The sequence below is a fragment of the Hippichthys cyanospilos genome, chromosome 1 (genome assembly GCF_059441005.1).
Source record: "Hippichthys cyanospilos isolate Australia breed blue-spotted pipefish chromosome 1, RoL_Hcya_1.0, whole genome shotgun sequence".
Taxonomy (NCBI): Eukaryota; Metazoa; Chordata; class Actinopteri; order Syngnathiformes; family Syngnathidae; genus Hippichthys; species Hippichthys cyanospilos.
This window is the reverse complement of record NC_142369.1, coordinates 17147930-17165488: the sequence shown is the minus strand read 5'-3', so window position 1 is coordinate 17165488 and position 17559 is coordinate 17147930. Positions and strand designations below refer to the sequence as shown.

At 42.2% G+C, this 17559-nt stretch overlaps 1 protein-coding gene across 10 annotated transcripts in view; it reads right to left on the bottom strand.

Moving 5' to 3' along the window:
- The window catches only part of mef2cb (myocyte enhancer factor 2cb), a 79534-nt gene that overhangs the window by 12432 nt on the left and 49543 nt on the right, over positions 1–17559 (bottom strand). For 3 of the 10 annotated variants that reach the window (XM_088422126.1, XM_088422117.1, XM_088422162.1), the window contains 3 exons: positions 5775–5918; positions 3416–3605; positions 1848–1895 (listed from right to left, as the gene is read on the bottom strand). In XM_088422126.1, coding sequence (XP_088278252.1) covers positions 1848–1895; positions 3416–3605; positions 5775–5918 — 382 coding nt within the window. Of the gene's footprint in view, positions 1–1847; positions 1896–3415; positions 3606–5469; positions 5608–5774; positions 5919–17559 lie in introns of all 10 variants that reach the window. The other 7 variants (XM_088422145.1, XM_088422179.1, XM_088422136.1 and 4 more) reach the window with 4 other exon arrangements.

Sequence of the window (17559 nt, the reverse complement as noted above, 5' to 3'; positions counted from 1 at the left end):
GAACGAACACACGCCACAATAAACGATCCTGTTGTGCGCGTGTGCGCGCATGTGTGTGACGAGTGACCAGACAGCGAAACCAAGCGGTGACCCTGATGACGGAGCCCCAGGGGCCAGACGGGGCTGCCCAGATGTGCCCCGCTGAGCCACTACCCCGCGGCCTCCACCCTTTCTCTCCATTTTTACACTGTAAAATACGTTGAGGCTATACAATTTCACCCTTTAAATGGGAGTCTCTTTGCCATAAACTCTGGCCTGATATGCCCTGAGGGACAAATCTATTTGCACACAGTAGCTAAAACATTACATTTGTTTACATAAGTTTTGGGGTTTGCTCAAATCTTTGTAGGCTCCATAAACATTTGTCGGGTATGGTCAGACATTAAAACGCTGTGTTAATTTGGTTACAAGACGTATGGTAGCTGTTAAAGAAGTTGAGTGTTAGAAGACATAAAGAACTTAAAATGCTTCGGTTGGAGACAAACCCCAAGGAGCAATCAATATATGTACATGTTTAGTTAAACCTCAGCTATAGATCTTTTTTTAGTTTGAGAATTTTGTACTCAACAAACATTTATTTTTTGTTTTACACCAAGTTGTACCAGAATTATTCACTTATATTTGTTGTCAAGCAAAGGTGATACTCTCAGTTGCGCTGAGCTGGCACCTTTTAGTGATACTTGAAAAAAAAAAATCACTGCTTAAAGGGATACTACATTTATTTAGCCATTTCCATCAGTAAAACGTTATTTTATTTGTAATAAATTTGATGGCTAAATTATTTTGGAAAAAATACCTTTTCTACTTATTGTCAACTGGAAATGACATCAGATTTACTGAAGGTTCAGATAACGGCCAATCAAGGCTCAGCTTGAGAACATCACATGACCAAAGCCAGAAAAAAGATGTGCAATTATTAACCTGAGCTTTGAGCACGTGTGGAGTCATTTTTAGTTGAAATATATGTTTTTAAAGGGTGCAACTGTACATAAAAAAAATAAGTACAGTAATTATAAATAAATGAACTTTTCACGGCTGAAAATGGAGAAATAAGTAAATACAGTTGAATTGTATTCAACTCCTCTACATTAATTAGACTTCATCTTTGAGAATTGTTTGTTTTCAAATATTTAGGTAAACTTTTATTTAGATTTTATGAGCAATCAATGTTAATTACATATTTTTCATCGCAAAAATTCTCAATTTTCTGATGCTTTAATTCAATGTTAAATAATACTAAATAAAGTACAGTAGTTTTTATGAACAAAACCATTTTTTAGGTTGTGGTCTGGATGGGTAAAATGGTGGAAAACTATTGTTGTAAAAGTAAGGTTAATTGGAATACTATGATTTGTGCTCGTTGTAATAGGTGATGATAAAATGAATCTTTTAAAGGTTTTATGAACCGACTCAAGAGCCAAAAAAAACCCCACACTTCAAAATTGGAAATATGAAATAATTGCACTAGTGGAAAAAGTAGTAGGTAAATTTAAAGTAGGTAATGTACTGTTAAAAAAAAACACACAATTTGAAAAATGAATGAACTCCAAAGTCCGGTATAGCGCCGCTCTTCACCTCAACAGGAAGTATGTTTCATTTCTCCCCCCTCCATGTCTTGTATGAATTTATTGCTAAACTCAACTGGGGCAGGATGTGTCACAGCCCCAGCACTGGGTAAACATTCCCAGATGAACTCCACCACCACCATGAACATCAACACATCACGGACAGAATCTCCACTTGGGTTTGGGTTAATATTAGTCATGCGTTTTACATCAGCGAGTGGGTGAGTGGATACTTTGTATGCGTTGCTAGACAATGGCGCAAGAGTGAAAAGACATTCTTACCAGCACTGGTGCCTGCGCCAGTGGTGAGGTCAGCACCCATGAGGCCACCTAAAATGCAAAGAAATGAATGGTTGAAAGAGGACACGCGCTCCATCTACTCTGCTTACGCTGCACGACATTTACACACGCACATGAAAACATAAATTGAGAGCAAAAAAAGAAAAGAACCTTCTCTCAAACACACCAAGCAACTGGATGCTGTCTTCCAAGAAAAATGACACATTATTATTTTTAAGCCATGTGAGGTGGAAGGGTGGGAGGGTTCAAAACTTATGTGGTTTGGTGTGGATGCTGCAAGCTCCAAAGCTCATATTTAGTTTTGTGCTGGCGTTTCTTGCATCCAGTTGTAATGACAGGGTGAGGGTGTGGGCTGAATGCTTCAGACCAGTGGGACAGAAAAAGGTCTCTGGACAACAATAACAAACCAACAAGCTGGATTTCCTTATGTCACCAGTAGACTGAAAGACTATACTGTACGTGGGGCCTGACAACAATCCCAACGCACAGAGTCAAAAGACCATCGATGACAATGATGGAGATGATCAGTTTCCAAACAATTTCAACACTACTAAATGTTTGAAAGTTAACGGCAGGGTCTGTAAGCCAAAACAGCCTGGACCGGTTGCCGCGTATTGTTTCATTACGGATGAGTAACAAGACAATCAGGTTCATATATCCCTTACTTTGCTTGCAATGCTTTAACTACTGTCGACAGGCTGTAGGCGGGGACACCCTTAAATGGTTGCCAGCTAATTGCAGGGCATCCAGGGACAAACAACCATCCGTGCACCCAATCAAGTCTAAGGACAATTTATTGTGTCCAGTACACCTACCGTGCATGTTTTGGAATGTGGGAGGAAGCCAGAGTGCCTGGACAGAACCCACATGGGCAGGGGGAGAACATGCAAACTCCAAACAGGGAGGCCAGAGCGAGCTCAGAACTGTGAGGCGGATGTGCTTACCACTCCGCTCAAAGAAGCATATTTTATATGTAAAAAGCATATATTGTTTATTCATTAATTGTGTTTTTTAAATGATTATTTATCCTAATTTATTATTTATTGTCTTTTAATTTTTACTGTATGTTCTGTCTTTATTACGTGCAGCAGTTTGTTAAAATGGGCCGGTACTATATGAACTAAGTACGAAAGTAATAATGACTTTCGACAGTTTAGTACCCAAAGTAATCAATTAATTTAGTATCTATTACTCAAAGCAGTAGATAATTTTAGTAGTTAAACACCTGAAGTAAATGATTACAGCAATACTTTAGTACTTAAGTACCTGAAGTATGTTGGAATTGAACTCATTAATTACTTAATTCAGCCGTTTTTTTTTAGACTTTCCTTTAGCCATCCACTTAAAAATAAATGGGTGAAAACATTACCTGTATATAAAAGTATAGTATAAATAAGTATGTGAAGTTGAAGTTCTAGACTTGTGTAAAAATATGTCTCTGGGATTGAATGAGCTCATTCAAATGGAATTTCTGTACAGTGTTCATTGTGTTAGGCATGCTAGAGATGAGCGGATGGGGCAACTGGGTTGACATGCATGTAGCCCCGTACCTGTGTTACCTGCACTGGGGGGTCTGTGTGTAACTCCTGGTGACATGCTGTTTCTCTGCAGTCCGTGGTGTGTCAACGGTAGCAGGTTGTGATTTCCAAGCGAGCCACCAGGATGGCTGTAGATCAGATTGTTCTGGTTGCTGACGGGGATGGAGACGGGCATGTCGTAGTTGGATGGGGGCATGGCCTGCTGATAAAAAGAGGCAGGGAGCGACAGGAGGGGCCAGTTTGATTAGATTTGCATTGTTACTCAAAACAAGAGACAAATAAAACAAGACCACATTGTTAAAAAAGGACACAGTCAATGGGAATTAGGAGGAAAAACAGTGAAAGGCCAACAGCTTAAATGGAAAAACTAACATCAGACATCCATGCACAATTGAATAAAACAGAAGACAAGACCACAAACCAGTAGCGAGTGGGAGCTTCAGGGAAGTACAGCGGGGAAAGCAACTGCCACAACTCAACATGCTCTTAATTAAACTGATGTACTGGGATCAGCACAGTTACTTTACAGAGATAACTAGTCACTGTGTTCATTCAAAGAGAGACGCCTAGTAAAAATAAGTGTATTTCTACATCCATTTTACATCATTTAATAAATGAAAACTCTTTATCTTCATCTTGTGCAGTCATGTTTGTCAAATTCTTTTTGAGGTGGCCTGGTATGAGTCTAATCTGAAAAGATTTATTATTTCCATTTAGCGGCGCAAATGCAAGTGCTAGTGGTATTTACTTAGATCTGCGTGGAGACCCATCAATAACATAAGAACCTCCAAGCGCCTCATTTTAAGGTGACATTTTTTTGTGTCACTTGGCACAAGGGCTTAACCTTGGGAGTAACCTGGAAGTGGTTGGATTCTGAATGTTAGCTTTAGGAAGTAGAAAATAGGGCTCTAAATTACTGCCATGTGTGTGAAACCAATCTAGTGAGAATCAGCTGGGTTTGTATGGAATATATACTTAGTCTACTGGTTTTGTTACTTTACTGTTTTCCTTTTCTTTTACTCATTCATGGAAGAGCGCATCATTGTCGTTGTTTGGAATTGCTTTGCTGTTTCTCAAATATAATATGAACGTGTAGGTTGCATTTTCTAGAATCATCAGAGCTTTCATTTAGGAAAATAAAACACTGCTGATGGAATGTGGACACCTTGTTTTTAAAACAACTCATCAGCCTGTGTATGTCTCCAAACAGGCATTTAACGGGTGGCATCCTTCCTGCCTTCACTTATCTTCCTCCTTTTGGCTCCCCCTCACCAACCCCCTGAAGAGTCCCCTGCAATCCAGAGAGGCCCATGGTTTGGCAGCCACCCTGACCACACACTGAACTGCCACTTGTGTTGAGCACAACACTCCCCCACACCGCACCCCAATTCTGAGACCGGCAGCGTCGGTCCTAAACTCATCTCACCAAGAAAGCCACGCCGCCCCCAGCTCACAAAACCACATCTTCACTCCTTTCATGCAAGGTTTTGTCAGACACTACTGTTCTCCGTGAAATTATCTACCATAGAATTACTGTATACTCGCATGTAACCATTCCAATATGAAGCTTTGTAAATGGAGGGAAGGGTCCGCTTATATGATTCCAGTCTTACTGTGTGGTTTCTCCTCCGTAAAATGAAAACTGCAATCCAGCAATTGACATGCAGTGTTTGAGAGCATCATCTTGACAAATGTAACACTCCTGTGCATGCAGTCTGCAGTAACTCCTCGAAAAACAAGGCATCGTGGGTAACAGATTCACGGTGGGGAAACTAGTGCCTTTAAATGAGAGAAACTCTGCAATTATGAAGCAAAAATGGCCGCTGGTTGTGGCTGCAGTTATGTCAAATTAGAGGACCTTTCCTCAATAAGCAAAATGTGAGAGCTGTAATCTTTTCCACTTTATATATACATTGTAATCTGCGGTCCGACTCACACTCTCACTTTGTGTGTTTAGTCTGTTGGCAAACAATGGCGGTTAGCTGGGTTAGCACAACACCAACCGGCCAGTCAGCATTTTGTTAGCTTGCCGGGGAGGCGGCGCGGCGTCAAAAGCCCGTACTTACAGGGATCTTATGACTTTTAATCATGTGATCAAACTCGTCGTTAATCTGTTTGTATTTCTCTTCAGTTCGCGGGGTGAGGATGAGAGTGGATTCAAGCTCCGGGCTCTCGCCACCTTTGTTCTCCTTCTTGCTCAATGCCTGCCGGGTCCCGCAACCAACACAGGAAGGAGGGCAGAGGGACGGATGGCAGGGAGACACGACGGAAACATGAAGACGAGGAGGAAGCGACAAACAGAACAGTAGGGGGACAGGAAAGAGGAGAGAAAAAAGTGAGGAAGACTCGGGGTTCGACAAGAGTTACTTACACACAGTCTCTGTCTGCTGATCATCAGATCTATGTCCTCGTTTATTTTCCTGTATTTGTCCTCAGACTCGGGGCTGTGGCCGACCGAGTCATCTGCGTCGGGGTCGGGGCTGTCACAGCCATTTAGGCCCTTCTTTCTCAACGTCTGTAAACAAAGCAGTGGCACAGCACAGTTGAAGGCCTGCAGGCTTCAGAGAGCCCAGGTGAACACTCTCGTAGGGCGAGGAGCGACATGAAGATGAATGTGGAACTTTAAGAGCACTCCGGCTGATGATAGTCTATGTTTATCGATTCGCTCATCCTTTTTGATAAGCCGCAGTCTAGACTCGACTATGATATGAGGATACACAGGCAGCTAAGCATACGGCAAATAAAAAAGGCCGTGAGAAAATAACCCAGAATGGATCTTGACCAGGAAATTATACCTTTTGCAAAGTCACACTTGAACACCTTTTGTTGTAAGTACACTAAATTTATTTAGCCATTTTCAGTAGTGAAAAGTTAATATTTTTTACGGTTACGTTTACGGCTTTTTAAAATGTATAATTAATGTATTCAGAAATATAGATTACCACTTGTTGCTGACTGACAATTAATATGCATGTATTCAGGGCACAGGTCACCACAGGTCATGTGAGGAACGTCACATGGCATACCCAGAAAACAGGTGACCTTTGGGTGGTTGTTCTCAGAACCTGACATGTGATGTCATTTTCAGTTGAAGCAAATTGAAAAATGTGTTCCTAAAGGTATTGAAAGTACATGTAAAAATAATTTAGCTATCAAATGAACTAGATATAGAATATTAACTTCTGCTGAAAATGGCTAAACAGGTTAGTAGTCCATCATAATTACAACATTACACCTGCAGTAAAGAATATCAATTTTTTTCAACAAAATAAAAGTTAACATTAACGATGGAATCTATCAATAACCCTCTGATAAATATTTACAATTACAAAAGATCTTGCATCACTGGCTTCTAAGCAATGTTTGACAAAATGTAATTTATTGATAAATGAAAAAAAAGACATTTTAATATTAAAAATAAATATTACTACACTACTTTCAAGTACTGGGATGATCCCCGAGAACAGAACCCAAAGAAAAACAAAAATGATCAGTGGGATACAAATGAAACATAAACATGTAGGTTTGGGGATCAGCGATGGGTACATCTGCTTTATGAAAGGGAGCAGTTTCCATTTTGACCACCTGATGGCCACCTGCCCCCATTAGAGCCCTAAAAGCTCAGGCCCTCTACTCTGGGACTTTTCTTCACCGGAGTCATTTTTTATGAGGATATTGCTGACGACCATGATGACCAAAGTTGATTTCAGAAGTACTATAGAAGAGCGCGCGCGCGTGTGTGTGTGCGTTACCGAGAGCAAGTAGGCTCCCGCTGACACACGTTGTGTTCATTTGTGAAGTGAGACAAAGACGAGACTGCGAGTGAAGAAAGTACAGTAGCTGACAGTTAGAGATCTCATCAAAGGCAGACCACCCCCCCCCCCCCCCCCCCCCATCCTCACTCCACTCCTAACCACCACCCACCAGCACGCCCCCCACCCCCAACCGTCTCTTCTCCCCCTGGCTTTAATAAAGGAAGATTAGTCTAGTGGAGGAATATCACGGGCCTGCTTCTGTCTGTGTAGTCATTGCTTCACACTGCGCTCCCCTACTTTCATCTGAGGCTCCATATCAGACAGGTGTAATTAAATTTACTTTAGTACACCCTGTATTTGATGCTGATGAAGTGTGTGTGGGTGTGGGTGTGTGTGTGAAGAAAAGGATCGTGTGGTTGTGCAAGTGTTGGTGTGTAAAGGAGGAAGGTAGGTGCTGAGATAAGTTAATCTCACCTCTTCCTCTCATTTGTTTGTCTGTGTTGGAGCTCAATCACAGAGGAGATACGAGCAATGCTAGCTGCTCCATCATGAGCGGCAGCGCCAATGACAGGGAACGATCTGCCTGCTTAGAAAACAAATAACGATCCGCTCATCTCTCATGTCAGCACAACAAAGGCCCGTTTGGAGTGTGGTTTTAGTGAACTTAGAGGGCTCCTTTTGTGTGCGTGATTGCTGTTTGATTCCTGAGGCGTCTTGTGGCGAAGCAGCTACTGTATAAGCGTGTCAACATTCACCGGCTCTCCTCTTTCTCTCTCTTTTCCCGAATTCTCACTTGCCCGCTGCCCCCCCCCCCCCCCCAGGAGTGGAAATCTGGAATTTGAAAGCATCTCTCACATCTCTGACAGTCTTCAGGAAATCACACCAAACAAACGCAAGGAGATCTGACTTCTAACAGAGCAGCCGTGAAACAGGCGCTCTCGCTTCATGTGAGGTGTGTGAGTCAGGAGAACAAAGGGGTTGCAGAGGTTCATCACGCTGTCTTTTTTGGCAAAGGCGTGAGTTGTGAAATTTCCAGTTTTTTCTCTGTCTTTGGTGTTGTAGTTGCATTTGGGTCCTGGCAAATCATCGTATTGAACTGACAGGAGTTGAACTTCTGGCCTTGCTCACTTCACGTGACAAACCAAAACTTTTCTTTCAAATTTCCACATATTTCCTTCGCATAAGGGGTGGCCATAATATTGATTGAAATGCTTTCTAATGCAATGTCATTTTCAGTTGACAGCAAGTGTCCCGATGCATTTTTAATTGAATCAAATATATATGAACACGAATGAAGCTTTATTCACATTTTTTTTTCCATCCATCCATCCATCCATCCCTTTTCTCAGCCGCTTTCAGACTAAGTTTTCTTGGCCTTCTTCCCTTCAAAGTACAGGCCCTTGGATCAGACTTTGCACTGGCCTGCTACGGTTGGTCAAATACCCATCCGTAGATCAAATATAGATGTCCATTTTAGGAAAACTAGCGCTGCCCGACGGAAAAGGAGGGACCCCAAGGGGGTCGGGGGCACTACTTGCGTTGGGTGTTGATGGGTCGCAGAGTGTTAAATGACTTGGAAGCATGTGGCCCTCCCCCCGGGATTAGCTTTCCAGTGGGGCTCAGCACTTTGAGGGCACTATGCCACTCATCCCAGTTATGGCCACCTGTCTGCAGACATGACACCTGTTGCCAAACGCTGACACACGACCCACCAACCAATCACGACCGCCGCAGTGCTCACATCACCATAGAAGGCACAGCTGTGTTCACACCTTACACCCTAGCGTCATTGTATATATTTATACATCGCGTGAAAGGGAGAAAGAAGACAAACTACACTAGTTGGGAGAGGAGGAAAAGACGCTGTTTTTGCTTGCTTGGCTCTTATGTCTTTCCGAGGCCCCTTTGGAGGCTTGCTCCTAATTAAACTCCTTCTTCATGATGCTCCCTCATGACTCGACTTGTCACAGGGCCTCTGCCAAGCGGGGACAGCATAGACACGGTGGCCTACATACTTAGACATCCGTCTCATCAGTACCCTTCACCCGGAGTTAGGTGGGCCGACACGGCAGAATCAGACACTAGCGGTCGATTTGACGGCAGTGTAGTACAATCATGTTGGAATGAAATTTAGAGGAAGCACAATAGTTTATTTCCTTCTCACATCAACAGACCCAGCATGAAGGGCCAGGGATGAATATTTGACTTAATTTCTGTGGTAAAAAATGTAAAATCTATTGTCATGTAATGTTCATAGGTATAGATCAGCCGTTCTCAAAAAGTGGTACGGGTACCCCTGAGTTAGTGAGATTTCAATAGGGCTTCTGAATATATCAGCATATCGAGTTGCATGCTTTTGAATGCCGTGGCAGAAACAGTCATTTTTCTGTTCATATTATGAGTAAATTAATTAGGTGGAATATGAAACAACCTATTGCTAAATGGAGTCAGTGACTCCTTTGCAAAATGTTGTATGCCTTTATTTTGTTTTAAGAATGGTCATTGCCATGAGTGATGTAATTTTCTAGGAGACAAGCCAGAAATAAAACAGATGACATTGCACGTTCTATTTTCGGGAGTTGTTGGATAAAGTACACCTAGAGATACTACAACAAATGTACTCACAAAGTTTAATAAATCAGACACAGATGGCACAGCTCTCTAAGTCTTCTTAGTTTTAATTTAATTAAAAATTGCTTTGCGCAGGTTGGGAGGTACTGAAAAAATATGTACACCCCCCAAAAAACAGGAACCACCGGTATAGCTACGTAACACTTAGCTGAGATCACGTATTTGTTCTTCAGATAGCAGACTAGTTGAGACTGTTTCCACAGTGCCTTTGCCGGCCAAGTTTTGTGCTCAGTTTTGCCTCAGTTGCTTCAAAACACAATTGGTAACAATCCATTGCAATCAATTAGACCGAGTTCTACTTGGAATAAGCTAACTTGGATCTTCTGCTTTCCTTTGTTTCTGAAGTTCTTTGTATAGCATCTGTCAAAGAAATGTGTTTTAAAATGTAACAGTTCCTTTGCACAGTCCAGGGTGTGAGTAATAATTCCAAAGTCTCTTGCATGGTATTTGGGTGTGAATTCTGATCGGCCCCCAGGGGGTCTGAAAGGGACAGCTGATGCCCACCAAAGCAGGATCCTTCTGTTCGGCATTCTGCCACCCTTCGCACCCTCTCCAGCCCTCTGATCCCTCTCTCTGTCCCAGTCTGCTTCTCAGTCTGTCTCCCTCTGCCCGACTGTGCAGCCGTCCCCCTCGCTTTCTGGACTCCCACCACATCTCGACATAAGCAGAGTCAAAATATTGTTGGCTTGATGGATCCGTCTTTATTTTTGACAGACGTGTGTGTTAACTGTTGGGTTATGTTTGGAAAGCTCTTTATTGCTGACCGTCGTCTTGGCAGTGGCTGAAGGGTACGACACATTCAATATTGTGTTTATGGCTGTCCACGACAGACAGGCCAGTCAATGTATCTGAATGTCTTCGAGTCGGCAGCATTGGTGCAACAAGCTCACAAAAACAGCTTGTTTCTATTCATATTTGGTCTTTGCCAACACAGTTTGTACTTCAGAAAAGACTGTCTGAACACGGACTAAAGGGGGTTTACACCCTTTCCATACTTTTGGAATACAATAACCGACACTTCTTTCCTGCGTGGTTGACCAAAAAATGACTGAAATATCACTTTATTGCTTTGAGAAAGCTTTAATTACGGTTTAAAGTCAATCTTCTCATCCTCTTTTCAAGCATGAAGCTATGTCAATGATGCACACCTGCCATGTGACAAAATGTGTGTGTTCTGTGGCACCACAGACGCTCCCACCCGGTGCTATGTAATATTTTTCACAGATACGCTTAACAGTTACATTCTCATACAATTTCAAATGAGCTTCAGGAACTCCTCTAAAATGGCAGATTATTAATTCTGCCATTTAATTTTGGACTGTGTGGAACTACGTGGAGTCTTTGTTTGTAAGGCAAGAACATACTTTTACCATTCGAATCTTTTCAAATCAGGGGGTGATTCCAGGTCATGCAGGTTGCGTGAAAACTTGGGAGTGAGTAATGCACCACTTTTTCACCTACGTATATAGGAGGAATTAAATTTGAACTGCACTAACAATGTTTTTTTTTCAGGTCATTCTCAAGCTTAACTCAAGGTTCAACGTACTATAATGTTTGCTCAAAACTATTGCATCAGCATCAGGGAGCCTGTTCCAATTGACCAACTCAATTTAACAGCAGAAGATGAGTCAAAAGGGCTGAAACGGGTGGAAGTAACATAACCCCTTTTTCATCAGAGTGGAGCAGGTCAGGTTGTTACTGTATGAAGTGGACCCACATTGGATGCACTCCCTCAGCACCGTTGCACTGCCAGAACACTCATGGTGTGGCCCTTTTCAAAATTTCTCTCATTCCTCTCATTTCTATTCCTTTGTCTCTGTCTCACTCGCCCATCACTTGGACACTGTTACGCTTTCGTTCTATCTGCTCTTCAGTTGGTGGTGGTGGGGAGACATCAGAGGGGATCAGGCTGGCTTAGTTTATTGGAAGCAGATGGCAGACCAAAGGCAAAGAAGGCCACAGTTTCATGAAGCGTGGTTTGAACATGCCAGGGCCATGTCGAGGGGCATGTCCACGGATGAGGGCTGCATAGTGAGCATGTGTGAGTGACCGTTTGGGCAAAGGTAAGCGGCAATAGGATCGCCTGCCCCTATTCTTTCCCTAAAACCTAGCTTGAAACAGTTTGTTTTTTTTCTATGTATCCCTGATCTGAAAAGTGAACCCAGCCGTTTTTTTTTTTTTTTTTTTCACAATTTATTCTATGGGCACACATAGTTAAATGTTCAAGTTTATAAGAAAAGATGAACGGTATGTGCATGACAAACATTATTAAACCATGGCGATATGTGATGTGCACGTGCTAAAATCACCATTAGAAAAAGCCCCCACAGACAAGAGCCCACTGACATACAGGCATGTCTTAGCTAGCCTGTATGCAACGCAATACCAGATGGTGCAGTGTTCCCATATGGAAGAAACACACACACAGAGCACATGTCACAATCCAACACGCTCTGCTACAGCAGCATCCAAGCCCAGTGAACAAAGTGGTCATTCAGACAAGTCTCTATACTGTATAATTACCCAGATAGACATTATAGAACAATACTAGCTCAGAGAAAGGGGATAAAGAGGGCACTTATGTCCACATCTTAAGTCTATCATTTTTTTATTCTATCTGCTCCATGGTCGCATAGCATAGTTTCTATTCTAAATGGAACATATAATAATAATGTGTCTACATTGAATTTAGATTCAATAAATTGGCACGCCTTTGTTTAGCCCTAAACATGACTTATCAATTCTAAATAAAAATATGAAGGCGGACCACTTTAAAACAACCGCCTCATGTCTTCATTTTTTTTTTTTTTTTTGGGCTGCCCACCAATCATGACTTATCGTCTTTTGTCACTTGGTCGCTTATCGCGTGGCTCCACAGCAGGAAGAGGGAGCCTGAGGGAGGCCTTGAGTAACAATGACCAGCTGCTTGACCTCTGTAATGTGACCTTGGATTTCCAAACCCTGCCCAAAGCTGCAATTATGGTGAGGAGAAAAGGGGGGCATGAGCAGCAGCAACGGAGGGGCGGAGGGGACGGAAGCTCTGGGGCCGGGTGGAGGGAATGCCACTTTTAAAAATAGATCATTATTTAAAATTTTCCACAAATAGTTTCAAAGAACAAGGCTTCATTTCATCTTAATGCCTGGCGTGAATTGTTTTGGGCGGTATAGTGGAAAAGCCTTGCTTGGCAGCGTGGCCTCAGAAGTGGCCTGACTCTCCATACCACAGGGACCACATATTGGCACATTTCAAGTGAACTATTTTTAAATGCTTCTTTTGTTGTCGTGTGCCTACCTCAGACTTCCGCTGCAACATACTGACCTTAAAACACACCCCAGAGTAAGCTCCAAACCAGTCGTAAGTTTAAAGTCTGAGGTTCTGCTTTTCTGGACAGTGGCCGTCTAATGTGGGGCAAAAATGCTGAGCTTGTAGATCAAGTACATTATCTCCCTTCCTGTTTTTGGCCTCTCGTATAAAATTAAAGAGGCATAGTGTATATGCTATTTAACAGGAACTCACTAAAGTTTGTTTCTTGCGCTGATATGCCAACCTTGATATAGCATGGAATCCAGTCAAAGGCCATTTCTCAATAACATCATTTTAAACACATCGATAACGAGGGTCTCGGCTTTAATTGTGAAAAGGGTACATGTTTTTTCTCTATTATGTATGAATTTCAACAAACAACAAGAAAGGAAGCTACTGTTTGGTTAAGCGTGGGGAGTGAGGGAGCTAAGTGAATTAAATAACAGGCGTCTTTATTCAACGGATCAAATGTTTATAGGCACCGCGGGGTCTTGGGCCGATGGTGTCATGCATGTGGTTGATGAGAGCAATTATTCATGCTGGATGATCAGAGGAAAAAAGAAAGGGGGAGATGAGGACTGAATGAATAGCATGAAGCTCTGCTTGCTTACTCATTCTTCTGTTTGAAAAACAACCCCCCACACCAACATTAAAAACAGGGAGGTGTGTGTGTGTGTGTGTGTGTGGGGGGGGGGGGGGGGGGGGGGGGTCCTCCCAGCAAAGACCGCCAGCTACTAACTATTTTTAGCCCTACCACAAACTATTTTTAAAATCACTTTTTAAAATCCTTTTGTATAAGGCATCTATTAGAGAAAGAGGTCACATACTGTGAAACGTAAGTGATAGCGGTTTTGACTGAAGCAAAATAAAGCAATCATTTAAAAAGTGAGCATTTCAAATCATAAAGGAAAAAAAAACGCCACTGTCAGTACTAACCTACTGTAACTTGTATTTGTACGTAAAAAAAAAAAAAAAAAAAGATTGCAAACTTGAAGCCCTAATGTGGACCAAGGAGAGGACAACACTGGTGAAGACAGGAAGAAGGGAAGGAAACACAGCTGCATGACACATGGAACATTACAAGAGGTTTTGCACGTATACAGTAGCCTGTTTGCTTTTCCACCAACTCATCAGCTTGCTTACAGCTGCCACTGTTGTTAAACGCAGAGCCTACAAAAAAATAAATAAAAGCGGAACCTCTGATGTCCGACTTGCCCGCTATTTGGGAAACATTTCAGGCATTAAATATTGCGGGAGCTGCATTAAAAAAAAATATATATATATATCCAAGTGGTCCATGTGCTTTGCAAGACTGCAGTGAGCATCTCAAGGATTAAGTCCACATGTGTTATTTCCAGCATTTTTGTGCTTTTGTGACACAATTGCCAAAGTGATGGTAAAAACAGCAAATATGTGAGCGGTGCAGTGCATGGTACACCTGTCTCTGGCAGAATAGCTTTGTCATTAAAAAATGTCATTATAACATTTGAAAAAAGAAAATGCAATCGAAAAGAGAGGTGGGTTTCACAAGTAAAGAGAGTTGGGTCCGCTTTACTCAGTGGTAATATGGTCATCTCCCAACCGAGAGGTTGAGGGTTCAATCACCAACCACAGTGACCATGGCAAAGCGTCCATGAGAAAACACTTGAATCCCCATTGGTCCGGATACTGCGTCAGTAGGTAAATGAGTTATCATGCTGAAGGGCTTTGAGTACTTTGGCTTTGAGTATTTCTATTTCTGTTTGCTTGGACAATATAGCATGTCAGAACATTACTAAAAACATTGCTTGGCAATGGTTGGACGTTGAATAATTGTGTTTTCATTTGCGATGAGAACAATCCAAATACTGTATACTTGAATGCAAAGGTTACAATGTAAACATAACATTAACCATGCATGTAAACAAAAATAATAATAATAATTGCAGGCTAACTATATGCATCCCAAAATTCATACGGGCCGCCATCAGCTATACTTTGAGCAAATTCCTAATTTCTTAATCTTACCACTGTCATAACGTTAATTTACTTAGGCAGTCAAAGCAGCTTCAGCCCTTAATCCGCGCCTCGGTAAGAAAAACAAGCCGTGTCACCCGCCTCTGTGCCACCAGCGAACACTGAAGCACTGTGATCACAATGGTGACCACACCCCAAGTCGCCACCCCAAGTTAGACCCCACGCACCTACAAGTTTAAAAAGTCTACGCCAGATCATTGTGGATAACTAAGGGGACAGAAGATATGATTAGATATATTCCATTAGAGGCGGCCAAATGTAAAAGTCGTGGAAGACACATTAGAGTCGCTATTCAAGCTGCCACGATTACACAGCCTTTGAGAGGCATGAGAAGAAGTCATTCAGTGAGCTGATCAACACTGAAACTCCTTAAGGCTAATGTTCTCCACGGTGTTTAGAAACCAAATAAGCACACAGAATAGCACACATGCTGGAAAATATTTTTGCAAGCGCGAGGCAGAACATGAGCACACTGGTACTTCTGAGAGGGAGATCACATGTCCTGCTACTGATTTGCTTCAGAGAGTTAATGTACACTTACTGACACCGTATAGATTTGCTTCTGATGGAATATACCTGTAAAATCACAGGGCACAACATCGGCTGCAAAATCGAACGAGGGCCAAGAAGTGCACTACTTTTACAAATTAAATGAAGCTCGTTTTTGATTGACTAGAGAGGTATTCATTTGAAACGTGTATTAATGTGCTTGTAGTTGGTGATGTAGAACTTCATATGGCTGTCGTAGAGCTTACTCATAAGATAGCTGCAGTCGACATGGATTTGAGCAACGTTTATTAAGATGGAACAATTTCAGTGGGCAAGTGTGCGTAATCCACTGTCCCGATGTCTTCTCTGTGATATTTATTCTTTTATAATAATTGCCTTGTAGACACACTTTGCTGCTACATTACAGCTTCCTGTAGTCGACAGCCGCCGCACTGGACTGAGTACACACCTGTGCCTCGCGCACATCTTGGCACATCGGTGAAACATACGCCGGGTGAAACATGGCCAGGGAGCTTTGCTGAATCTCATTAGCTGAGCGGGTAGTCATTAACAGAATGACCTTTGGAAATAATTACCAGCCTCCCTCCCACCATCCCTCTTTCCCTCCCTCTTTCCTTGCTCGCACTCATCCATCCCTCGGTCCCACACCTCCCCACTTCTCCCTTTGCATGGAATACATCGTCCTAGGTGAGCGCTGAGGTGGAGAAAAAACGAGGCAGGGAGGGTGAGCTAGGGAAAGGAAGCATGCTCTTGCTCCTGCTGCTGTCGAAGATTACGAGAAGAGCTGAACTTTCAGATTGGATTAAGATGCCGGAATGGGATTGGCTAGCAGCCTGTCTTCTGACAGGTATGGTCGGAAAGCGGAGAGGTCAGCTTAGCGCCATGTGCCACGCACCACGCCATGTGATGCTTTCACTAATGGCATGAGAGCGCAGCTCTTGCTGAGGTAATCAAAAATCACTGGCCACTACATTAAGTACAACATTTGGGAAATCTATCAGAAAAATAGCAATGACTGAATCATAAACAGAAGAATCAAAGGAGAACTAGAACAACTTCACTATGGATCAGGGCTTTGGGACACAAAAATGTCTTGTTGAAAATTATGTAGTGAGCAATCACATGGCAGCAAAGGATTTTTTTTTTTTAATGTGCTCTTGCAATTAAAAGCTCCCTTACTCACATTGAATGCCATTATATAACTTCAAAAAAGAAAGGTGGATATATTTTCATGAGTTCCAATTTCTTCTCTGAGGTTGGGAAAGATGTCGTTTTATATGAAACCAGACTCAGGGGTTTACTGCAGACCTGCGAGAAGGATATACTTGGACATCCTTGACTGAAGAGCTGCCTCTGTCTTTTTTTTCAGTTCAGAGTTTGTGGCATTGTTAATCCAAAGTTTGCATATTACAATGCCTGACATGGTTGCTATGGGCTTGAAAGTCAGTTGTATGATTTTTAGTATTAAGTAGCAGGATGCCATTAAAGTCCAACACCCCTGTGATTGAGCAAATTGGAATTTGTCAAAATTTGAACACAATCAAGTTCCAAATTCCGTCAGACATGGTATTATTGTGTGACAGCTGTATCACAGGCAAGACTTCATGAGACTTCATTTGAGTCTTCAAGCGTGTTTTGATTTTCTTTGACATTTTGCAGTAAGCATAAGAATGATGTGATTTTGGAATGGACCTGTACGATGTGACGTTTAGGTTCTGGAATACAGCACCAGCCAAAAGTGTGGAAACACTTTCAAATTCAAATGGCGTCATATTTATGTTTTTAACCCTTGGAAATGCAGTATTAAAGTAATATTCCTCTCCGGTCAGAAAGAATTTCCCATCCCCCACCCCAAATTCATTGGCGCTCAGTATTAACATTTTCTTTAGGCTTTTCTTTATGGCTCACGCTCATATATTTGACCCAAACAGAGTGTCAAC